Raw genomic sequence first — 22,895 nt, 5'->3', positions numbered from 1 at the left:
TCAAAATCCTGACCTATCAATGAAAACTAGAATTAAGTAGTTTTTTTTTTTTTTTTTCAATTCTTGCAAGTGCTACCACATGCTTGTAGTGGGTTTCCTTGTTTGTAACCAGCTGTGGTTTGATGTACAAATACAAAGGGAATTATCTAGTTTTGTTTTTGTACAGCCTCTCAGAGACTTTGCATCACTGGGCCACTACTCTAAGAGCACAGTAGTAAAGAGCTGAATCTGTCAAAGTTGCATTTGTAATACTGAGTTCAGTGGAGGTTCTAGAAGTTGTTGACTGGAACCGAGCAGGTGGGGAAGACCCAGATCCACTCTGTGACCGAGCACCTTTCCACAGTAAAAACTGAGGTGCTTGGTGAGGATGTTCTCTGTACCAGTAAAGTTCAACATATTCACTGCTTGATTCATATGAACAGCTGAATGTTACAGACTCTTGCTCTGCAATATTCAAGATTTCTTCTTTTGGTCCAATTTGGTCTTCACAAAATATACCTGTAAATGAAATTTAAAAGATCATATTTTACAGTTCTAACAATTTTCCTTCAATGGATTATATGATTGTGTTTATGAGTATTTCCTCTTGAACCTTCACATACCTGATACTAAGGTGAGGATGAGGAGTGCTCTCTCCATGATGAATAAAGACCCTCCTGTTTTTCTACTTTGTGTTTTTATGAGGTTCTCTGCAGTGGAAACTGTAATGACTGAGGAAATCTACTCATGTAAGGATATAATGTCCTGTAGTCACAATATGCTTTGAAGTAGAGTAGTATTTTGTAACTCAAAGAGCGTCTTATTGGCTCTTGAGCCTCAAATTTGCATACTTACCTTCTATGTGTGTGTTTGTCCCTGTCACTACTTTCCTGTGTGTGTGTGTGTGTGTGTGTTTGTGTTTTTATATATACTATATGGACAAATGTATTGGGACACCTACATGTTACAACTACAGCCACTTTTATGACATCCCATTATAAATCTATACATATTAATAAGGAGTTTGTCCCTGCTTTGCACCTGTAACAGCATCCACTCTTCTGGGAAGGATTTCTACAAGATTTTGGAATGTGTGCATGAGAGTTTTTGCCAATTTATCCACAAATATTTATATAGAAGTATTTGATTAAATTTACTCTCAGCTTTTTAAATGAATGGAGCACATGGTACTGTAATAATATACATTATAAAACTTTGACATTATAAAAACTCTTTGGCAAAGATTTGGAAGCTGTTTAAAAATGACAGTGTTATTCATTAAAATAATTCTGAAGAACAATGGACAATATTTTTAAGCTGTTATATGTTTCAACTGTCAGATGATAATGCACAGCTGCTGCCAGTAACGTGTGTGTGTGTGTGTGTGTGTGTGTGTGTGTGTGTGTGTGTGTTTGACAAAAACAGCTCTACAGAATCACACACATCCAATGGCTTTTAACAAACAAACATGCTTTATTTTCATTTATTCCATTGTGTTCGGATTAGTCAGGACAGGACTGGTTCAACATGATGCCTTTACTGCTGCAATATTCCTGCTTCTTAAAACAATGTTAAGTGTCTGTTGCTTCAGTGCAGAGTGCTTGTTGGTTAAATGGTGAACTTTCTGTGAAGGATGTAATAATTAAAACCAGTAAAATTGAAACATTTATTAAACTAAATCTTAAATATTCAAACACTGAATTAATTGAACAAATTGGTTATATAAGAATATTTTCATGTAACGTATCACACAATATATGACAACTTTTCTTGTTAAAACTTTGTTGAGACTGTTGTTTAAACTCATCCAGAGGTTTTTGCACATATTACGTTAGTTTCCTGTCACTGTGAGCTGCAGGGCACAGTAAAACAGAACACAGTCTGATACTGCAGCAGATCCACACGATTTTTCTTTTCATTTACTACTGCAGACACTCCTGGTACTAGGGGTTCAGCTTTTTGTTCAAATTTAGCTTCACCAACCAGGTAAACAAACTGTGGACTGGATCTGGAGTACTGATGATACCACAGCAGAGAATCCGTTGATGTGGATCCATTGTACAGGCAGGAGAGAGTAACAGGATTTCCCTGCAGGACATTTACAGTAGGATAGACTGGTTGTATTGATAAATGGCTAAATGTAAATGGGCAGAGACTCACCATTTTAATAGACAGAACTGTATTTGTTAGTGAACAAAAAATAATAGCATTTGTTATTAGTTGAAGGACTAGTAGAAAGAGAAGTATTAGTGGTAGTAGGTAAGAGGAGACAATAAGACATTATGGCTAATGCAGGTCAGTATTAGTATTTACTGATTGTTAATCAGGTGATGATTGTGGCTGTGCGTCCTTGCCCCATGATGTCATCGCAGCCTCCTAACACTCCCATCTGTTACGGAACGCTCTCCTCCCACGAGTCACATAGTTTTTTAAAGGTTCGTAAAACCACTGATTTTATAGAATTAAAAAGCCATTCCTTTCCTTATTGCGAAAACTAAACTGCCTGAACAAAAGATTTGGGACATCCTCTTCATTTGCAGATTAAACCAACTTTCCGTGAAATATGACGTCTAGATTTGCTTACTGCAAAGTATATCCTACCTCCTTTCTTTGTCATAGTTGATAAGCCTTTTAATATTCACTGTTCACAACAAGGAATTCAAGACACACAATACAAAAGCATAAGTGTCCTTTTGAGCCATTGCTGTCTGGGGCTTATGGGTTAATAGTGTGAGTGTTTCTGTACAGGATGTGAATAATTACTCTCATTTTGGCTTCTTGTGTCACAGCAGGCACAGTAATAAACTGCTGAAGGACTGTTCTTCACTGTGTCCACCTTCAGATCATAGCAGCTTTTGGGTACACTAAAGTCTGCAGCCTCGGGGTGATCATGAGTACAGCAGCCAGTACTAGTAGTGTATAGGATCCTTTTAAAAGATTCACCATCTCTTTTTTTTGGTACCAATGAATATAACTCAATTTAACAGTTACTTTGCAGCAGTTTTGCCTTCTGCCTCAGTAAAGGAGAGCTCATTTTATTCTACATTCTCTCCTAGTACAGTCACTATGACTAACAAACAAAATAAGTCACTGTAATTCTTAGTTATTTGGTGAAAGATCCTGATGTTTAAAAGATCTTTAAAGTTCCTGCTTGACATAGCACTTACCTTTTGTCAAAGAGAGAAGACCCATGTATATAAGTATCTTTTTTAGTTATATGCAAAATATTTGTAATGAATTTCTCTGCTTTACACACTCATCTTAAATTAAACTCTGTGCTCTCTGTTGCAAAAAGAAAAAAGGTCTTCAAGCTTTTAAACAATGTCATTTCCTGAAGTGGTCGAAGCTCCCAAAAAAGCGTGACCTGCATGTTAAATTGATGGTCATTCTGTGACGTTACACATTGTGTCACACATTTCATGCTTATGATAAAACTAAATCCAAAACCTGCTGACATTGTCCATTCGGAAGCAGAGACACTAAACATGTTCAATACATAGTATGCAATAATTCAATTCATAGTGATGTTTGAGCTGTGCGTGGTTGTGTGGTTGGTCATACCGAAAAAGTTAGAGCAGCATAGCAAATGTTAGCAAACACATAGCAACACTGATTTACTTATTGATCTTAAAGTACAACATGTGGTTTTCCCACAAACACAATAAAACAAAACTAATCCAGAATGTTTGATGGTCCATTTGCTGTGAAAGCAATCACAAAATTACACCTATTATGTAAATTTTGTCTAAAATTGATATTGTATTACCATGTTGATCTGCAATTGCAAATGTGTGTTTGGCATTGGTGATTATCCGGTACATTTTTGTTGAAAGTAGTACATTATCATTTGTCACTGACTGTGTGTATCCTGGGGATGCAGCTCAGTGAGCAGTGCATTTAGATGGTTCATGATCATGTAATAAAACATAAATACATAAATAAACATAAGAATGTGTGTGTGTGTGTGTGTGTGTGTGTGTGTGTGTGTGTGTGTGTGTGTGTAGTTGTATTTTCCTTCCTTAAACTTTTCTGTTAACATCTGTTAACATGGTTTAATAGTGTGCGAGTTTCTGTACAGGATGTGAATAATTTCTGTCACTGTGGCTGCTTGTGTCCCAGCAGATGCAGTAATAAACTGCCGAATGACTCTTCCTCGCTGGATACACTTTTAACTGATAATCACTGGATTGTCTCTCTGTCTTTACTGTGAAGTCCTTTGAGTCTGGATGGTTGGGCTCAGTGGTGAGGCCGGTACCATCTCCCTTAACGTACAGTATTCTAGTGAAAGGTTCACCGTCTTTCTTTTGGTACCAGTGGACATAATCACTCCCGGACAGACCTGCGACTTTGCAGCTGATAAACACTGTTTTGCCTTCTAACTTTGTCAAGGAGGGTTCACTCTGGTCCACTGTCAATCCGAGTACAGCCACTGTAATTATTATTAAAAGTAAGTCATTGCATTATCTTATTTTCAGAATGCAATTTTAATAACCTTGCTTGATATACTTACCTTGGGTCAAAGACAGAAAAATCATATAAATGTTGCTAAGCATCTTTCATGAGTTCTTATTCAATAAAAGATATTTCAGAAAACAGTTATCGAATGATGTCATTTCCTGAGGGAGGTGAAACTCACCAGAGTCTATGTGATTTGTTCTTTAAATGGCTTGTTACTTCTCGGCTTATACAAGACTCATTTAGGATATTATCAGATTATTATGTTTAACAGCAAAGCCATTTACCTTCTTACTTTATCAGCATGCACATGGAGTCTACTAAGTGCACACACTAGATTTGCTTTTATGTGCTATAAATGTTTATGGTGTGTGTCTTTCTTCTGTGACTCAGAGTAAAGTCTTTTGCTCTTGGTGCATATTGCAATTATGATAGAGGTAAACAAAAGCATTATAGGTTAAATTACAAAGCTTCCCAGACACCTATTTTAAAATATTTTATCAAAAATATTTATTAGATCTGCCAATAATTTTCATGATTATATTATTGTAAGACCTACATATCTGAACATGATGTCATGCAGACATATTTTCTTCTGAACAGAAAGGTAAATAAAATCAGGGAAAAGAGTAGCACAATAGTTATGGATTGACTACAATAAAATCACATCTGCAAGGAAATCAGCAATAGTGTAAGGAAAAATGATCTAACAAATACCAAAGCTTTAGATTTATGATTCAGATTTTGTGTTATTTATGACATCTCTTTGAAATTCTCTAAGGAACTATATGATGACCCAACAACTACAGAGCTTTAATTTATGAACATATAATCATACCTTCATGGTGGGAGGTTTTTTGTACAGCATTGCTGGGTTTCCTGTTACTGTGGGCGCCAGGGCACAGTAGTACATTGCGGAGTTTGATATTGTAGCAAAGGAGATCAGCAGATCCACACGGCTTTGGTTTTTATCAAGGTTTACAGACATACCAGGAAGAACAGAGTCTTTATCAATTTGACTTAGGAAGATGTAATCTATAAACTCTGGTCTAGATCTGGAATATTGGACATACCACTGAAGAGCATAATTAGTACCACTGACACTGTACTTGCAGAAGAGAGTAACAGGATCACCCTCTGAGACACGTTTTACTGTTTCTAGTGGATCGATTTTCTGTGTTGAGATCTCCCCTGGGTAAAATAAAAAGAGAAAGAGAAAAAATATTTTGAACTCTTTTAAATCAACATTCAGCAAAATTGTCACACAAATCAGAATTCATTTAAATTTCACACAAATTCATTGAAATTTATATTGAATTATTTCTTGATTTCTGTACGTGTATTGTGTTAAAAAAAGATACAAATGTGTATATGCACATAATAAATACATATAAATGTAAGTCAAATGATGGGTAAACTCACAAAAAAGTGTCAGTAGGAGAGAAAGTGCAAAGAACAGCATGATGATGGAGTGAGTGAAAGCCAAAGCTGAAAGGGATTCATGTAGTTTTCTAGTGAGGTAGAGAGCTCCACCCTTACACCACCTCACACTGATAATCACAATATGTTTCTCCCAAGATCCATTTGTTCCCAGTTAGGAATAGCAGGTAACCCACATCCTAACTCAAAAGTATGATATCATCATTATTAAATTTAGAATGACAAAAGCTAATAATACACTAAAACAAATCAATGTACCTCTGTAAAGCACCTCTGATAATAATTTGCACTTAAATTCAAGCTTTTTTCAGAAGCCTTCAGATATACATTCTTATAGCATATGAAACTTCATGGAGAATATGGAACAGCAATATTAACAATATCACTGTAGACTGTTCACAGAGTATAGTTTTAATTAAGGAAAAAAGCTGCTGGAATCAATTTATCTTTCTCAAAAAAGTCTCCCTGTAAGAATGATGACATCATAAAAAAATGTGGTCTTCACAAAATATACCTTTAAATGTAATTTAAAAGATTATATCTTAGAGTTCTTCGAACAATTTTCCTTGAATGGATTATATTATTATGTGTTCCTTCTTTAATCATCACATACCTGATAAGGTGATGATGAGCAGTGCTCTATCCATGATGAATAAAGACTCCTGTTTTGTGTTTTTGTGAGGCTCTCAAAGAAAGCCTCAAAGAGCGCCTTATTGGCTTTTGTGCCTCATATTTGCACATTTACCTTCTATGTGTGGTTGTCCCTGTCACTACCTTCCTGTGTGTGCATTTTTATAGACTATATGGATAAAAGATCTGGGACAAATACAGATTACAGCAACAGCTACTTTTATGACATCCCATCTTAAATCTATAGCTATTAATATAGAGTTGGTCACTGCTTTGCAACTGTAACAGTATCCACTCTTCTGGGAAGGCTTTCTACAAGATTTAGGTATGTGTCCATGAAATGTATGCCCATTCATGTGTGTGTAACGTGTGTGTGTGTGTGTCTGTGTGTGTATACAGAATCTTCATTCACGCTTGTTACAAATTAAATAACAATATATATTAGTTGCTCTTCAGCAGAAAAGAAAACTAATGTCATTGCATTATTACCAAAATGTTTGTAGTGAAGTGTGAGCATCATATACATTTTCATTGTTTTAGAAAAAACAATAAATTAATTAATCTCACCACCATTCTCTTCTGATACAATCCTGATTTAAAACTTCATTTTTTGGCACTATAAGATATGCAGATACCTACAGAGTGCTGCCACCTTATGGCAAGTGGCTTACTTACAATTTCTAAGAATTTCAAATTCTCAGGGAATAAAAACAAATAGATGCAAACTCATGGAATATATATATATATATATTTTTTTTTAATAATTAAAATATCTGAATACATTATTTGTGGTATCTGTAAGTTTGACATTTTTAGTCCTATTATGTATTATGTCTACATTGAGATTTGACAAACAAGTTTTGTTTTTGGTTTTTTAGAAAAACTTTAGTTCTCTTCATTCAATGGCTTTACATTTCTTCTTGCATTAAAGTAAAGCATACACATCTATCTATTCACATCTCCAGAAACATCCACAATGAAGTTTATTTCTACAGGTTTTTGTACAGTGAATGATGTTTTCCTGTCACTGTGGGCTGCAGGGCACAGTAGTACAGTGCAGAGTCTGATAATGCAGCAGAGGAGATTTTCAGATCCACACGCTTGACACTCTTATGAACGTGAGCAGACAGACGAGGATCAGAATCAGCTGTTTGATTTTGTCCATATTCAGTCACTAAAACAAGGAACTGAGGCCATGAATTGGAATATTGCCGATACCACAGCAGATTGTCTGCAGACAAGCTGTAGTTACAGGAGAGTGTAACAGTTTGGTCTTCTTTAAAACTGATTACAGTAGATAAAGAGGTGATGCTGTCCTGTGTGCTGTCACCTGAAAATGATCTTCAGTTAGTCACACAAACTGATCCAATGCAGATTTATGATTTCTCCAACAGGTTCATATTGAAGGTAGTAACATAATATTTAACAATACATACATATTTACATGTAAACATTTGTAATATATAAACATGTATGTAAGGTATATTTTGTAAATGGAAGGAAGTCTTACCTGTGAGTATTATTAAAAGCATAAATACACAGAGAAACATTGTGTAATACTTTGCCGTCTGTCTTAGAAGTAACTTAGAAGTCTCACATTGACATTCTTTCTGTACATCATACTTCAGCTCCTCCTCTTTTTCCTTTTAGTAACCAATGAGAGAACAGGAAGCCGAGTATAAAACCCAGATTATCTAGACCATCCACATGACTCACATTGTTTCCTCCATTTCTGATAATTTAAGATTCAAAGTTTAGATATTTTGTGTAGTAGATTTTAGTTTCCTGAGGACTCCAAAGGGTGCTGGTGAAATCTTTGTTTCCTGTGTTCAATGGTCTAATCTCAAATCATAGAGCAAAGTGATTATTGTGTGTTTTATTTTATTTTATATCACTACCTGTGATACATTTCTGTTATGTAGCCTTTAAGTCTCTCTCTGGCTCCAGTGTTGCACGGAGCAGATTTACGGATCACAGGCCTCATCAATGACAGGTTTACATTTAAAATGTTGATGTTGTATGATACACTAAGATCTTTAAATAAATAAATAAATAAATAAATAAACTTTTTGCAGGTTTTCTGGAGGATGTTTCTGCAGAAATGCATGCTTTTTGAGCATGGTATATTGTATTTGATTTATTTGTCTAATCATGGAGGGAATCATGGTGACCATGAGCATATAGAGGGTTAAAATGTGTATGTCCAATCATGATCAAACAAATAAAACTTCACAAAAATCCTATTTTTAACATTTTTATTGATTTTGTATTCATGTTTCTCTAAAAGACATTGACATGTTTTATTAGAATATATCACATTATGACACACTCTAGTGACTATCAAATATTTCAGTCATCACTTTTCAGATACATATTTAAATCATATACATCATGTATATTATACCTATTTAATCTTATCTGTGTAGTAGGAGGTTTTTGTACAGTATAGCTAGGATTCCTCACACTCTGGGCACCAGGGCACAGTAGTACAGTGCAGAGTCTGATACTGCAGCAGAGGAGATCAGCAAATCTACTTGTTTCAGATTTTTATCAACATTGGCAGATAGACGTGGAGGGAGAGGTTCACTTTTAGTTTCACTTGGAAAGATGTAAAGGAGGAATTCTGGTCTGGATTGTGGATATTGTTGGTACCAGTGGAGATTCTCTACAGTACCACTGAACTCTTTGTAGCTGCAGGATAGAGTAACATTATTACTCTGAAACACAGTTTCATTGGGGAAAATTGGTTCTATTGGATTTGCCATAGGTGTCACCTGCCATAGAGAAGAGAACATAAAGTTAACAGGAAGACAATAAAACAGGCTGATCAAAGAAACAGAACAAGGAGAGAAACACAAAACAATAATCAGGCAGGGGGAAACAGTCTAGGCTCAGTAGAATAACAAGGTAAGATATCCGACAACAATGTCAGAAGAAACACTTAGGCAGACAGAGGGATTAAATACACAGACTAACAAGAACTAAATAAGAAAAAGGAGAAACTAATGAGAAGAGAACTAAAGGAAAACAAGGAAAAAATCAAAACAAAGTCACGAGACAGGAAACTATAGAAAACAGAACTCGAGTAGTGTGTTTCAGTGTCGAGTGGTTATTTTTTTCCTTTGTCCTGGTCCTGGGTTTCACGTTTTATGCACCTGCATCAACGCACTGCAGTACATGTATAGTAGTCGAGACCAATTTTGTTCCCTCACAAAAAGTATAACATGACAAATACACAATGCAAATACACAAATACACAATGCACAGCACTGCACACAGAAGGGTCATTAGCAGGACATGAGAGACACCTATAAATCTTCAAAGGAATCATGTAACTTGAGTGGTCTTCTGTGTATTCTGTGTCTTACTGTGTCATCTGTCTTATTCAGTTAGTGTTGAGGCCTGCTATCTAGCAAGCTAATCTGCTACATAGTATGGCAAAATATTAGTCTACTTTGTGCTTTGAAATTGTTAGATAGCCACAGCTTGCAATAAATTATTAGCATTGCTAGATTAATAACAGTAAACTTCCTCATGATCAAAATTTGAATAGTGTCCTGGCCAGTGACTCAAACTTTCCAACACCTCATCTACAGATGGATACCAACCAACAATAGCAGTTTTCCTAATTACAGTCTTTATTGCACCAACTAACTGAGTTGGGCTTGACTTTACTTGACAAACCCAGATATATTCATGAATCATTTTTAGCTTTATCAGTTATATTTTAATTTTCTTCATAATGTGAATGCTGAATATCTAATAATGTCATACTGTCACGGTCTACCTGGCATCCCTGCCCAGGGACATGCCGACTGCCACACACACACACACACACACACACACACACACTGCACTTGTACCATTCACAATATGCTGATTACTGATCATGTTCAACTTTTTCTTCTTTGTTCCCTCTCCCTGTATAAAGCCCACAGGTTCTCTCCGCATTACTCATCTGCTGCACCACTAGACTGTCTGCTGCTTTGCCATGTCTAAAGCATTCAGAGTTCGTTCTCCCAGCTGTTATATTGCTTTTTTGTTGTGAACGCTTGCTGCAGTGCATTTCTGTTTTGTTATCATGGAGACAAAAAGAAACTCCATATCCACACTTGCAACTCACACCCATCCAGCATCACACATACAAAATAAGTTGTTACTTAACGAAATGTAAATGGAATAGAGTAAATGCATTTAAAGTGGATAGAGACATCCCATAGCCTTCACACTAGATGTGTCAGTGTATACAATAGAAATTCAGCATGTCTGTGTTTTATTTTCAAGCCTCAGATAAGAATACAGATAATATCACCACAAGCCTTTTAACTCCCCACGCAGTTTTTGTAAAGCATTGCTGGGTTTCTTGTCACTGTGGGCCATAAAGCACAGTAGTACAGTGCAGAGTCTGATACTGAAGCAGAGGAGATCAGCAGATCCACTTTTTTGTTACTTTTATGAAGTTTGATAGACAAATGTGGGTAAGGTGGTTCAGCTTTTACAGTATATCCGTCATCTTCGTCAATACGCAGTAGAAACTCTGGTCTTGATCCAGGTTTTTGTCGATACCAGAGGAGACTAAAAGGTGATCCATCATATGTGCAGGACAGTGTGGTGCTGTGTTTCTCATTTGTAGACATGGTGGGTTGGTCTGGTCTGATAGTTTCCAGACCTGTGACTAAAAGCAAATTCATTAATAATCTCCTTGAAAAGTAATAACCTCTTTTGAAATCATTAAATGCAATAATAAAAGTGCTCAACCCTCGAAAATATGAAAAGCAAAAAAATAAAAAAAAGTCACTTTAAGTCCTGTGTAAGTGCATTACTTACCCAAATTGGAGAGAGCAATGAAGACACAATAGAAGAGTATCATGTTTATTTGGACTGTGAATTCAGATTTCTAGCATTACATGTAAATGCCAGGCTGTTACTGTCACGAATGGCCACCCTCCTGGCATCACTGTTTCTTCAGTTTCCCTGTCATGTCTGTTTTCCTTTACTTCACTGTTCCGTTCCTTGGTTTCGTTTTTTCTGCCCCCATCTGTTCCACATTCCACTCCTTGTTTTAGTTTTCACTGTTCGCATGTTCACCTGTATCTGTTTAATGCCTGATTGTTTTGGTTATTTAAGCCCTGTGTTTTGTTCCCTAGGTTGTTGGTTATTTTGGTAAGTTAGGTTCTGTTGTGTCTTGATTACGCTCACCATTGTTGTCGTCGCCCTTGCTTTTCCATTTGCTCTGTTTTTGTAGTGTTTTTGCCCCAGTGTTTCCCCCTTGCCTCGGTTTATTTTACCCTCCGTATTTTGTTACCCTCACTTATTAAACCACCTCCTGCATTTGCATTCTGCCTCTTGCCTGTTCCTGCTGAAGCGTAACAGTTATAGACACATAGTTACACATTAGCACATATAGCTCCACCTATTCAAATCTCCTCACTGGCAGAAAACCAAAAGCAGACAAACTTCTCATGTCACATATTCAGTGCAAATTATCACAGAACTGTTATGATGCTTAATAGTAATGTTTAATAGTGGGATCTTTAAAAAGGGCATAACTAACACGAGTAGACAGGCTAGATTATGGTTTTATTATCATTGCCCAGAAGTATTATAGTGTTTGGTATTATCACAGTAAATATACTGATGTAACAGGATGGGCAGAAGGAGGTAAAGAGCTGCCTATCAGAGAGAATGAGAAGGGAGGACTGAAACACAGAGAGGTTTAGAGTATCAATGGAGACTGTTCATTCACAAAGTCACTTTATCATTCTCATGAAAGTCTCCCTGAATGATGAAATAAGAAAATATACATAACAGTTTGAATATAATAAATAAATAACAATTGACATGGATGTACAAAAAGCCTGGTCTATCAAAGAACACCAGAATTAAGTAATTTTTTTTTTTTTTCAATTTTTGCAGGTGTTACCACATGCTTGTAATGGGTTTCCTTGTTTGTAACCAGCTGTCGTTTGATGTACAAATACAAAGGGAATTATCTAATATTGTTTTTGTACAACCTCTCAGAGACTTTGCATCAGCAGGAGTGCTCTTCTGACCCTTATAGGACTTTGCACCTTGATGCAGTAAATATTGTGGTGCTCTGTTACCTGTCCTGTCCTGTCTGTACCAGTACAGAGAAATGTAAGTGCTGGTTGACTCATATGAACATGTGAAAGTCACAGTTTTAGTTTCTTCCTTTACAATGTTTGTGTCTTCCTTGCTCGGCCCAATCGTATCTGCATACACACCTGTATTATGGAAGAGTGGAAAGAAAAATGTATGAAAAAACTATATTTAAACAGATTTAAAAGGTAAATAAAGACATTACCATCTGCATGTTCAATGACATGAATATTGGTTTTGCGATAACCATGAATGACCTGATGCCACAGTGACTGTCAGTAGTATGTATTTCCACATGTGCAGTACGCTGTATAGCTGAGCTGTTTTGGAGCACAGCTCTGTGAGGATTATCTGTGTAATAGTGATGTATGTTGTAAACACTTCACATGAGGAAATATGTCCCTGGAAACCCACACAGGATGTGCATCTGTTACACCACGACTTTCTCATTTTAGACCAGCCACAGTAAATGTAAACTGAACCCCAGTATACTGTTTTTCACTGAGCCACTGAAGGTCAATGAGATAATGACACTTGTCCTTGTATGTATATATAAGACATTATATAGACATGAAGACTGTGTGGATTTATAAGACTCTATTTTGTGGCTCTCATAGTTTCATTATGGCATTTTATATTATTCAAGAATTGTGAGGTTGTATTGCTCAGTGTAATGATGAGCGGTAAGGAGGGAGGCGGATGCATGTGCTGAGAGGAGTGAGATTTAATAGGGGCAAATCCAAAATCAGGGTCATTAAGGGAGTCCAGGGTCACAGAGCCGACATGGAGAGTACAAGGAAACCTTACAAAACAAAAACACACAAAGGCTAACTAGGAAAGCAGGCTAGGAACTAAGACAGGGAAAAACTCAGGACTAGGAAACACAAAGGTTAAGAGAAACGAATACACGGAGCACAAAGAAACAACCCTCAAGGATTCTAACATTAATTAAAACCATGAAACTATGTAAAAAAACAAACACATGACATGGAAAACACAGAACATGGAAGGGACTGAACATGACATTCAGATGGACATTGACGTAAAGGATGTTTTCTCCTCTGAAAGTGCTAAAGATTTGTGGTTCATACATTGACTAACCCAGCTATGCTCAGTGATTCCTGTTTCATGTTTTTGTATGAGGGGTGAGTGTGTTGTTGTCAAAGTGGACATCAGAGCACAGTAGTACACAGCAGAGTCAATCACATGCAGTTTCTGAATCCTCAAAGGAACAGAACTGGATTTGGAATCCAGATTTCCACTAAATCTTGCTTTAATCTCAAGTTCGGTGTGCCCTTGTCCAAATGTTAAGTTCATTAGAACAAACTTTGGAAAGCCATTCCTCTGTTGCTTGTACCAGAGGAGACATGGTGACTGATCTTCAGTGTTGTACTCGCACTTTAAAACTGCTGCATCTCCTTCACTGGCAGTCATTAATTCCTCAGATTGTTCAATATAGTCACATCCCCTGCAGACTGAAAAAAATAAGAAGTGTTAACTGCAGCAAAAGGATGACTACATCCACTTTTATATATTGGTTGTCTGTCATTGTCTCTGGTTAGATCCTGTTGAGGAGATCTTCTCTTCAAAAATATCTGTTGATATTTTGGAATTTGCAGTATTCAGCATAGATTTTCACTGAGATAAATAAATATTCAACATAAATTGACAAATTACTTCATTATTAAAACCTTTACTCAAGATAAACTCACCTAAAAGTAGTGATACTATGAGAGAAAGTACAAAGAGCCACATGATGATGGTGAGTGAAAAGCCAAAGCTGAATGGGATTCATGTACTTTTCTACTGAGGTACAGAACTCCTCCCTTACGCCGCCTCACGCTGCTCATCACAAAGTGTTTCTCTCAAGTACCATTTGATCATTTTTGATATTGGTTATCCTTCACTTTGCAAAATATACTAGTCAGAATAATGATGAAGAGAACTTTATAATCACCTTATAAAGCAGAGATAATGAAGATATACTGTAGAACTATTTAAATACACTTTATGCATTTACTGATTTACATGGGATCATACATATGAGGAATGTTGCATTTTGGTACATTTGTTGCATTTTTGGTTATTTTTGAATTCATGCATCGTCCAGGCACTTTAATCTCTTTTGGGAAGTTAATCTTGAGCACATTTTAATTAAATTAAATCTGAAAGCATTTATGTCATTGACAAGGCCAAGCAGCAGAATGGCTAAACACCTTGAGACATCACATAAATTAATCTCTAGTCAGACAGTGTGTTGTAGTGCAGAACCCTTATTATTTATTTCACAAAAGATTTGTAGACTTTACAATTTACTACTTTTAAAGTTACTGCTTTAACTTGTGTGTCAACACTGATCCTGATTTGCTTATTTAAAGTAATATGCGACCCACTGAAAAAGGTCTGTTCAATTTTTTATGATATTGAATATACAGTCTGTTTATTTAAATTACTTTTGTTTTTCTGTTTTTTTAAGTGAACAGTGTTTTGTTGTCATTGACTTCACTTGATAAAATTTTTAAAGTAATAAGTGTGTCATACAAAAATATGTCTGTTCAAAGGTCTTTTTATCTTAACCCCCAACCACCAGAAGGCTTTTTTCCAGCTGTTACTACGTTCAGTAAAATGACTGTGGTTTAGATGCTCTCAGGTTCAAAGCAAATATTGTGTATCAGTTTTTGTAAAGCCTCTCAGAGACTTTATATCACTGTGTGCGTAGAGCACAATAGTAGAGAGCTGTGTCTGCCAGAGTTAGTCCACTAATAGTGAGCTGAGTGGATCTTTCAGTGGTAGCTGATGAAAAACGTCCGTCTGATGTGTGTTCACCACTTTGGGATCGGGCACCTTTATACAGTAAATACTGTGGTGCTTTGTTCGGATACTGTCTGTACCAGTACAGATAAACATTTTGACTACTTGACTCATATGAACATTCCAGTGTAACAGGTTGTCCCTCATGGTGAAAAACCTCAATGTCCTGATTCTGTTTTGGACCAATTTGATCATCACAAAACACACCTGTAAGAAAAATGTGAGAAAAAAACAGCCAATTAAAATATTTTAGAAATTGTCGATCTCTATAAAAAGTTCAACCAAATTCATAGCCAGTACCTGATACTACAATGTAAGTAATTAGGAAGAATCTTTCCATTGTGAATATGATCAAACTAAATCAGTAGTGTGTTGAAGCTGTTATTGCTCTAATGTTGATATGTGCTACTGTGAGTCTCTCTGCTCTGAGTGCAGTTATGAAAACTACAACAGGAACTTCCTGTCCTGGAGAACAGCTCCGCTGGGCGTTCTGACAAACATTAAAACAATAATGAGATAGAAATTCAATTTTCATAGCTGACATTTCTACAATTATGTAAATGACACATTATCCAAAGATCGAGCTAATGCAAAACCTGTTTTAAAGACAAATAGCATGATGTTTTGTCTGTTCATAGACTCTTTAATTCTAAAATATTATTAATCATTTAATTTGCTAATTTGTGTATAATAGACTGTTTAGTACAAATTAGTTGTTAATGGGATAAACATTTATTGGGCTCCAGAAGAAAGAAAACAAGGAGAAAATTGTATACTGTTATGGAGATGTGTGTGTGTGTGTGTGTGTGTGTGTGTGTGTGTGTGTGTGTGTGTGTGTGTGTGTATGTGGGTGTGTGTGTGTGTGTGTGTGTGTGTGTGTGTGTATGTGGGTGTGTGTGTGTGTGTGTGTGTGTGTGTGTGTGTGTGTATGTGGGGGTGTGTTTGTGTGTTTGTGTGCACTTGTGTGTGTGTGTGTGTGTGTGTGTGAATGTGTGTGTGTGTGTGTGTGTGTGTGTGTAGGTATATTAAGTTTGGGGTTATACAATGCAACAGTATCAAACATGTCACGTTTGGAGATGTAGAAGGATGCTGGGACAAGGCACCACGAAACAGACATTTATTTAATAGGTAACAATTAGACGTAGCACACTTGCTATCTTCCAAACACCGACAAATCAACAACAAAACCCGAGACTTATATACATCTGACAGTTACATACAACAAGTATCAGGTGAATGACACGAGAGGGCATGACAGCAGACACACACACACGTACAGACGGAGAGGTTTGCGGGGGGTGCGGGGGAGGCGTACCATGACAAAACACCTCTAGTGATAACAAAAACTCTGACTGAATCATTAGTATAAGATTATATTCTTGTAAAGCATGAAACAATAATGAATATTCCATATTAAGGGTGACACAAAGTCATATTTGTGTTTATGCAACTTATCTATTTTTATATTTGTGCTTTTTTATTTTTAATTAAACTTAATTTTTAATGTTAACTACAAATTCATATTAACCAAAAACCTGATGTGTTTTACATTCATTCAACAGTGTTTGAATGAATTCGGCACTCAATATGTAGCCATTTTCATTTAAAGCAGGCTTACATGAGATTGTTATTTTATTTTTTTATTTAGTATGTATTTATGTACTATGTATTTATGTACTATGGTTTAGATGCTTGTCAAGTGCAAAGCAAATATTAAGTGTATCAGTTTTTGTAAAACCTCTAAGAGACTTTATATCACTGAGTGTGAAGAGCACAATAGAAGAGAACTGTGTCTGCCAGAGTTAGTCCACTAATACTGAGTGAGCTGAGTGGATCGGTCAGAGGTAGCTGAAGAAAAATGTTGGTCTGATCTGTGCTCAGCAGCAGTACTTGACCAAGCAGGTTTATGCAGTAAATACTGCGGTGCTTTGTTAGGATACTGTCCCTACCAGTAAAGAACAACAAATTGACTAGTTGAATCATATGAACAGTCCAGTGTAACAGATTGTAGCTCTTTGTGAAAAACCTCAGTTTCCTGATTCTGGTTTGGTCAGCGCAAAATACACCTGTTAGAAAATGCAATAAACATAATTAACTGAATTTTGATTCTGTGGTTCTCAAACAACTTGTTTAACCATAGCCATTACCTGATGCCATAATGTAAATCATGAGGAAGTGTGTGGCCATTGTCTATATGATCAAATTGAATCAGCAGTGGGTTTAAGCTGTTGATCTAATGTATATCATATTAACGGTATTGCACCAGCACTTTGTGTCAATATTACATACAGCCTGATGCCATAATATAAATCATGAGGTGGTATTTCTCCATTGAGAATATGATCAAACTGAATCAGAAGTGGTTTTATGCTGTTGATCTAATGTGGATTATAAATGGCATTGCACCAGCAATTTGGATCAGTATTACCGTGTGATTTACAAATACTGGGTGTGTCCGACATCCGAAATTGTACTCAAAACCAATACAATATTTAAATAATCCTCACCAAAAAATATTAAATGAGCATGATTTGTAGATTGAGCATAGGCTACTTCCTATTTTAATTTAATGCCTAGGTACATGGTACTTACAACTGCTCAGTGAAAGCCTCACCATACATCTGTGTGCATTCAAAACATTCATATGAACTGCTCTGCACCTGTACTTGACCTTCTGACTTAAATGCTGTTTTAATGGAGAAGAGTTTGTTGTGACAGATCACTTTTACTTCTTAGTAGTTCAAAGACACAGGATACAAAACAAATACAGTGATGAATGTCTTTACCTCAGATCAAAAAGTCAGATGTATGTGTTATGGAGACATGTAAAGGTCCTCCTTACTGGTATCAGGGTGTGTGTGTGTGTGTGTGTGTGTGTGTGTGTGTGTGTGTTGAGGTTGGAGAAATGAAGCTACAGAGATTCATACATGTCCAGTGACTTTCAAAGTAATTAACAAACATGCTTTCTGTTAAATTCATTCAGCTGCATTTAGGTGATTTGAAAATTCCACTGTTCCACATATTATAATGGCTCAGTCTAGAATGTACACAACATAAAAAAAACCCCACAGATATGCAGAACTGCAGTAGGTTTTTAATTAATTTTATCATCAGAATTTATGATGGAAAAAAAATAATAATAATAATAATTGGAGTATGTCAGGATATGGTCAAATCAACATAAAAATCAAAACAATTGAACCAAAATCTGACAATTTACTTCTCTAAATGAAAAGAAAAATAAGGAAAATTACAACTTCACTAACAGTCTAACACAGTAAAAACAGGAGAAAAGGCAAGCAAAAATGACATACACCCCTACAACTCCAACAAAGAAAACAAACTGAAAGATAACCTTACACGGCTTTGCATTCCACAGTGTTTCTCCAGTATTTCTCATAGCGCTCTTTGCATACCAGTATCAGGACTACTCATGATTCCAGATCTGATTGCATAAATGCAATAACTCAAGGCTTCTTACAAAAGCCGTCCTGTGTCAAATACAAGCCAAACGTGGCCCCATCAAAGAACCTACAAATATTGTTCAATACAAAGTCGTACAGTTCATTCTAAAAAAAAACTAAGTACAAATTGTGTTGACCCACAACAAACCTTGCATCTACCATGACTATGTGGACTCTACCACTCAAGACACCATGGGCCACCAGTACGAACTCAACATGAGTATATAACTAATAGCCCACAAATCCGCTGACTAGTCACGGCTCTCAGTCCTAACTGATAGGAATCAGCTGCTTATCACTGCTCCTGTTGCAACACCATCTCCTGGACAGCCTGCAAAATAAAGCTGAGAATGCAAAAATACACACAACAAACTCAATATGGCAGTGGCCATAACCTCCATGTTATGGCTTTCAGTAAATTAACTTTTTGTGATCATGAGTCCAATTTTTCTTGAATCAAGACACTAGGAGTTAAAGACACATCATAATGATATGTTACTATAGGCCACCTAGATATATGATGACGCATTAATTTTAAATATACAGCGTTCTCTCTTCTGAACATATCATACCTATTTAAGTTTTTATTTTTGTAGTGGGAGGTTTTTGTACAGTGTATCTGTGTTTCCTGTCACTGTGGGCTGCAGGGCACAGTAGTACAGTGCAGAGTCTGATACTACAGCAGAGGAGATCTGCAGATCCACACGCTTGACACTCTTATGAACGTGAGCAGACAGACGAGGATCAGAATCAGCCGTTTGATTTTCTCCATATTCCATCACTAAAACAATGAACTGAGGCCATGATTTGGAATATTGGCGATACCACAGCAGACTGTCTGCCGTCCCAGTGAAGCTGTAGTTACAGGAGAGTCTAACTGTTTGGTCCTCTTTAAAACTGACTGCAGTAGATAAAGAGGTGATGCTGTCCTGAGTGCTGTCACCTGAAAAAGATCTTCAGTTAGTCACACAAACTGATCCAATCCAGATTTATGATTTCTTCAACAGGTTCATATTGAAGGTTGTAACATAATATTTTAACAATACATATTTACATGTAAGCATACATGTATTATATAAACATGTAAGTAAGGGATATATTGTAAATGGAACCAAGTCTTACCTGTGAGTACTGTTAAAAGCATAAATAAAAAGAGAAACATTGTGTAATACTTTGCCGTCTGTCTTAGAAGTAACTTAGAAGTCTCACATTGACATTCTTTCTGTACATCATACTTCAGCTCCTCCTCCTTTTCCTTTAAGTAACCAATGAGAGAACAGGAAGTCCAGTAGCAAACCTAAATTATCTGTACCATCCACATGTAGACTCTGGTTTGTTTAGTCTATTTCTGATTATTTGAAATTCAAAGTTTAGATTTTTTTGTTCATTAGAGTTTAGATTACTGGGGACATTTGATTACAGTTAGGAATATCAGATAACCCACATAATAACTCAAAAATCTGATATTATCAGTATTTAATTTAGAATGATAAAAGTATGCTAATTGCCCAAAAGCAAATAACAGCTGAAACAATCAATGTATCTCTCTATTGCACATCTGATAATAATTTGCAGTTGTATTCAATCCTGTTTCTGATATTTATATTCAAGCCTTTTTACTAATATTAAAGCAGAAAACTCCAGATATACATTCTTGTAGAATATGGAACTTCATGTAGAATATAGAACAGCAATATTAACAATATCACTATAAACTGTTCATTCACAGAGTATAGTTTTAATTAAGTAAAAAAAAACATGGTTGAGGAATCAATTTAACTTTCTCAAAAATGTCTGCCTGAGACTTTGAGGATGACATATTAAATATACATAATAACAATATGAAGATAATAAATAATACATGTCATGATTAGTCCTTCCCTGCTTTTCCTTGTCTTGTGTATTTTAGTGCCATGCCATAGTTTCATTTTCTCCGCCCCTCGTTTGATTTTCCACACCTGTCCCTCATTTCTAGTCTTGTTGAGTTCATGTATTTAAACCCTGTCTTGTGCCTTTGCTCTTGGTGGTTCATTATGTTTCTTTGAATCTGATCTGCACGTTATGTTTATTTGCTGGTTGAGTTTGTGTTAGGTTCATTGTGTTTGGTTTAATGTCTGGATGATTGAAAGCTCATCTGTTTCAAAGCCTTCGTTTGTTAGCCTGTTTTGTTATCCTAGCCTTCATGTTTCCTAGCTTCTGTTATATCTTGTTTTCTCTGTTTGCCTCTGTGTGTTTTGTTCGTTTGATAATGTATCCTTGTCCACTCTGTATAGGCTCTATGACCCTGGACTGCCCTAACGACTCTGATTTTGGATTTGCCCATAATAAATCTCGCTCTTCTCTGCATATGCGTCTGCCTCCTTACCGCTCACAGTTACAACAACAATTGACATTGATGTAACAACAGGCTGGCCTATCAACAAACACCAGAATGAAGTAATTTTTGCAGGTGTTACCATATACTTGTAATGGGCTTTCTTGTTTGTAATCAGCTGTGGTTTGATGTACAAATACAAAGGAGATTGTCTAGTATTGCATCACTGGGCCCCTACTCTAAGAGTACAGTAATAAAGAGCTGAATCTGCCAAAGTTGGTTTTGTAACAGTGAGTTTAGTGGAGGTTCTGGTAGTTGCCGACTGGAACCGAGCATGTGGAGAATACAACTCCTGACTCCATGACAGAGTGCTCCATGTCTGCCAAAATGGCTCAGCTATACAGCGTATAATTCATTTGTTCAAGTCCTCTGTGGAAATGTGCAAATGTCAAAGTTTTAGAGCTTGGAGAAGGCATCCAAATCTCAGTTGTGTACCTACACTAGTTTATTCTACTAAAGCTTTCTTTGTGTGGGAGGTTTTTGTACAGTGGAGTTGGGTTTCCTGTCACTGTGGGCACCAGGGTACAGTAGTACAGTGCAGAATCTGATACTGCAGCAGAGGAGATCAACAGATCCACTTGTTTCAGATTTTTATCAACACTGGCAGATAGACGCGGTGGGAGAGGTTCACTTTTAGTTCCACTTGGTAAGATATAAAGGAGGAATTCTGGTCTGGATTGTGGATACTGTCGGTACCACTGGAGATTATGTACAGTACCACTGAACTCTTTGTAGTTGCAGGACAGAGTAACATTACCACCCTGAAGCACAGCTTCATTGAGGGAAAGTGGTTCTATTGCCTCTGCTATAGAGTCACCTGTCATAGAGTAGAGACCATAAAGATAACAGGTTTAGTTCATGCCATAGTTACATAAGTCTGTCTATCACTCTGCTCTTTTAAAACAACACATAATTTAACTCATATTCTACACTTACACTGATGTAATTAATATAATTTAAACAATTTAGTCTAAACTCACCCAGTGAAAGCCACACACACAGGAGTGTAATGGTGAACATGAGTGGTCTTGTCAGAGTGATAATCTTCTGAGATATTTCTTTAGTCTTATATCCTTTTATCTCTATAAAGCTTTATGAAGCTCCTCCCCACAGTTCTGCGTTAAAAGAGGTCAGGGCCTAAGGCTTAAGTTCAAAGCAATAACTCTGTTATTCCTGAGGCCTAAATCAGGGAAATGGACACAATAGATCGTGACATGCACTCGCGTTCTCGCGCTCTCTGTCTCTCTTTCTCAAGCACACACACGCACATGCACACACACACACATAGGTTCAAATCTGCTAGGCCCAATAGAGGGCCTGGGCCTAAATTTAATTATAAATAATGATAAGAGAAAAGTGATGATCAAACAGATATTAATACACTACGAGGTTTGTTTTCAAGAAAGAGGGAGTTGATAAGAGATGAGAAGGTAACAAAGAGGACCATGATTGGAGGAATGACACTTCCTCCAGATAATAAAATAAGAGAAAATCATCACTGGAGGATGGAACTCCCCGAGGGGGGAGAAAAGAAGGATTAAAGAAGAATTCTAATTTAAGGATTAAGTTGTTCTTGAGGCTCCATTGTTGTATACAAATGGTGTCTGTGAAGTTCATCTGTT

The 22,895-nt window shown here is 36.5% G+C and overlaps 1 protein-coding gene and 1 gene segment (V, D, J or C); both read right to left on the bottom strand.

Annotated features, from left to right (window-relative positions):
• Positions 1-13,492: 13,492 nt before the first annotated feature.
• On the bottom strand, positions 13,493-15,826 carry LOC118242986. The gene is made up of 4 exons (XM_035536490.1): positions 15,736-15,826; positions 15,333-15,642; positions 13,726-14,092; positions 13,493-13,498 (listed from the first exon to the last, which is right to left on the bottom strand). Exons 1-4 carry the CDS (start codon positions 15,773-15,775, stop codon positions 13,493-13,495), a joined length of 723 nt encoding a protein of 240 aa, XP_035392383.1. The 5' UTR covers positions 15,776-15,826.
• Positions 15,827-19,194: 3,368 nt separating this feature from the next.
• Positions 19,195-22,293, bottom strand: LOC118242985. The segment is given in 4 exon segments: positions 19,195-19,230; positions 19,550-19,600; positions 21,798-22,090; positions 22,254-22,293. Coding segments are annotated over 4 exon segments (420 nt in total).
• Positions 22,294-22,895: the final 602 nt, after the last annotated feature.

This window comes from Electrophorus electricus, chromosome 18, assembly GCF_013358815.1.
Source record: "Electrophorus electricus isolate fEleEle1 chromosome 18, fEleEle1.pri, whole genome shotgun sequence".
Taxonomy (NCBI): domain Eukaryota; kingdom Metazoa; phylum Chordata; class Actinopteri; order Gymnotiformes; family Gymnotidae; genus Electrophorus; species Electrophorus electricus.
The sequence above is the reverse complement of the archived record's forward strand: the minus strand, read 5'-3'. Positions and strand labels throughout refer to the sequence as shown.

What these genes read in the sequence shown, in the direction of transcription:
- LOC118242986 (XM_035536490.1), bottom strand. Translation starts at nt 15,775, where the DNA reads ATGGAAAGATTCTTCCTAATTACTTACATTGTAGTATCAG. An exon ending in TACTTACATTGTAGTATCAG is followed by an intron (nt 15,643 to 15,735) that starts GTACTGGCTATG and finishes TTTTTCTTACAG; the next exon opens with GTGTGTTTTGTGATGATCAA. An exon ending in TATTGTGCTCTACGCACACA is followed by an intron (nt 14,093 to 15,332) that starts GTGATATAAAGT and finishes TTCAGTCTGCAG; the next exon opens with GGGATGTGACTATATTGAAC.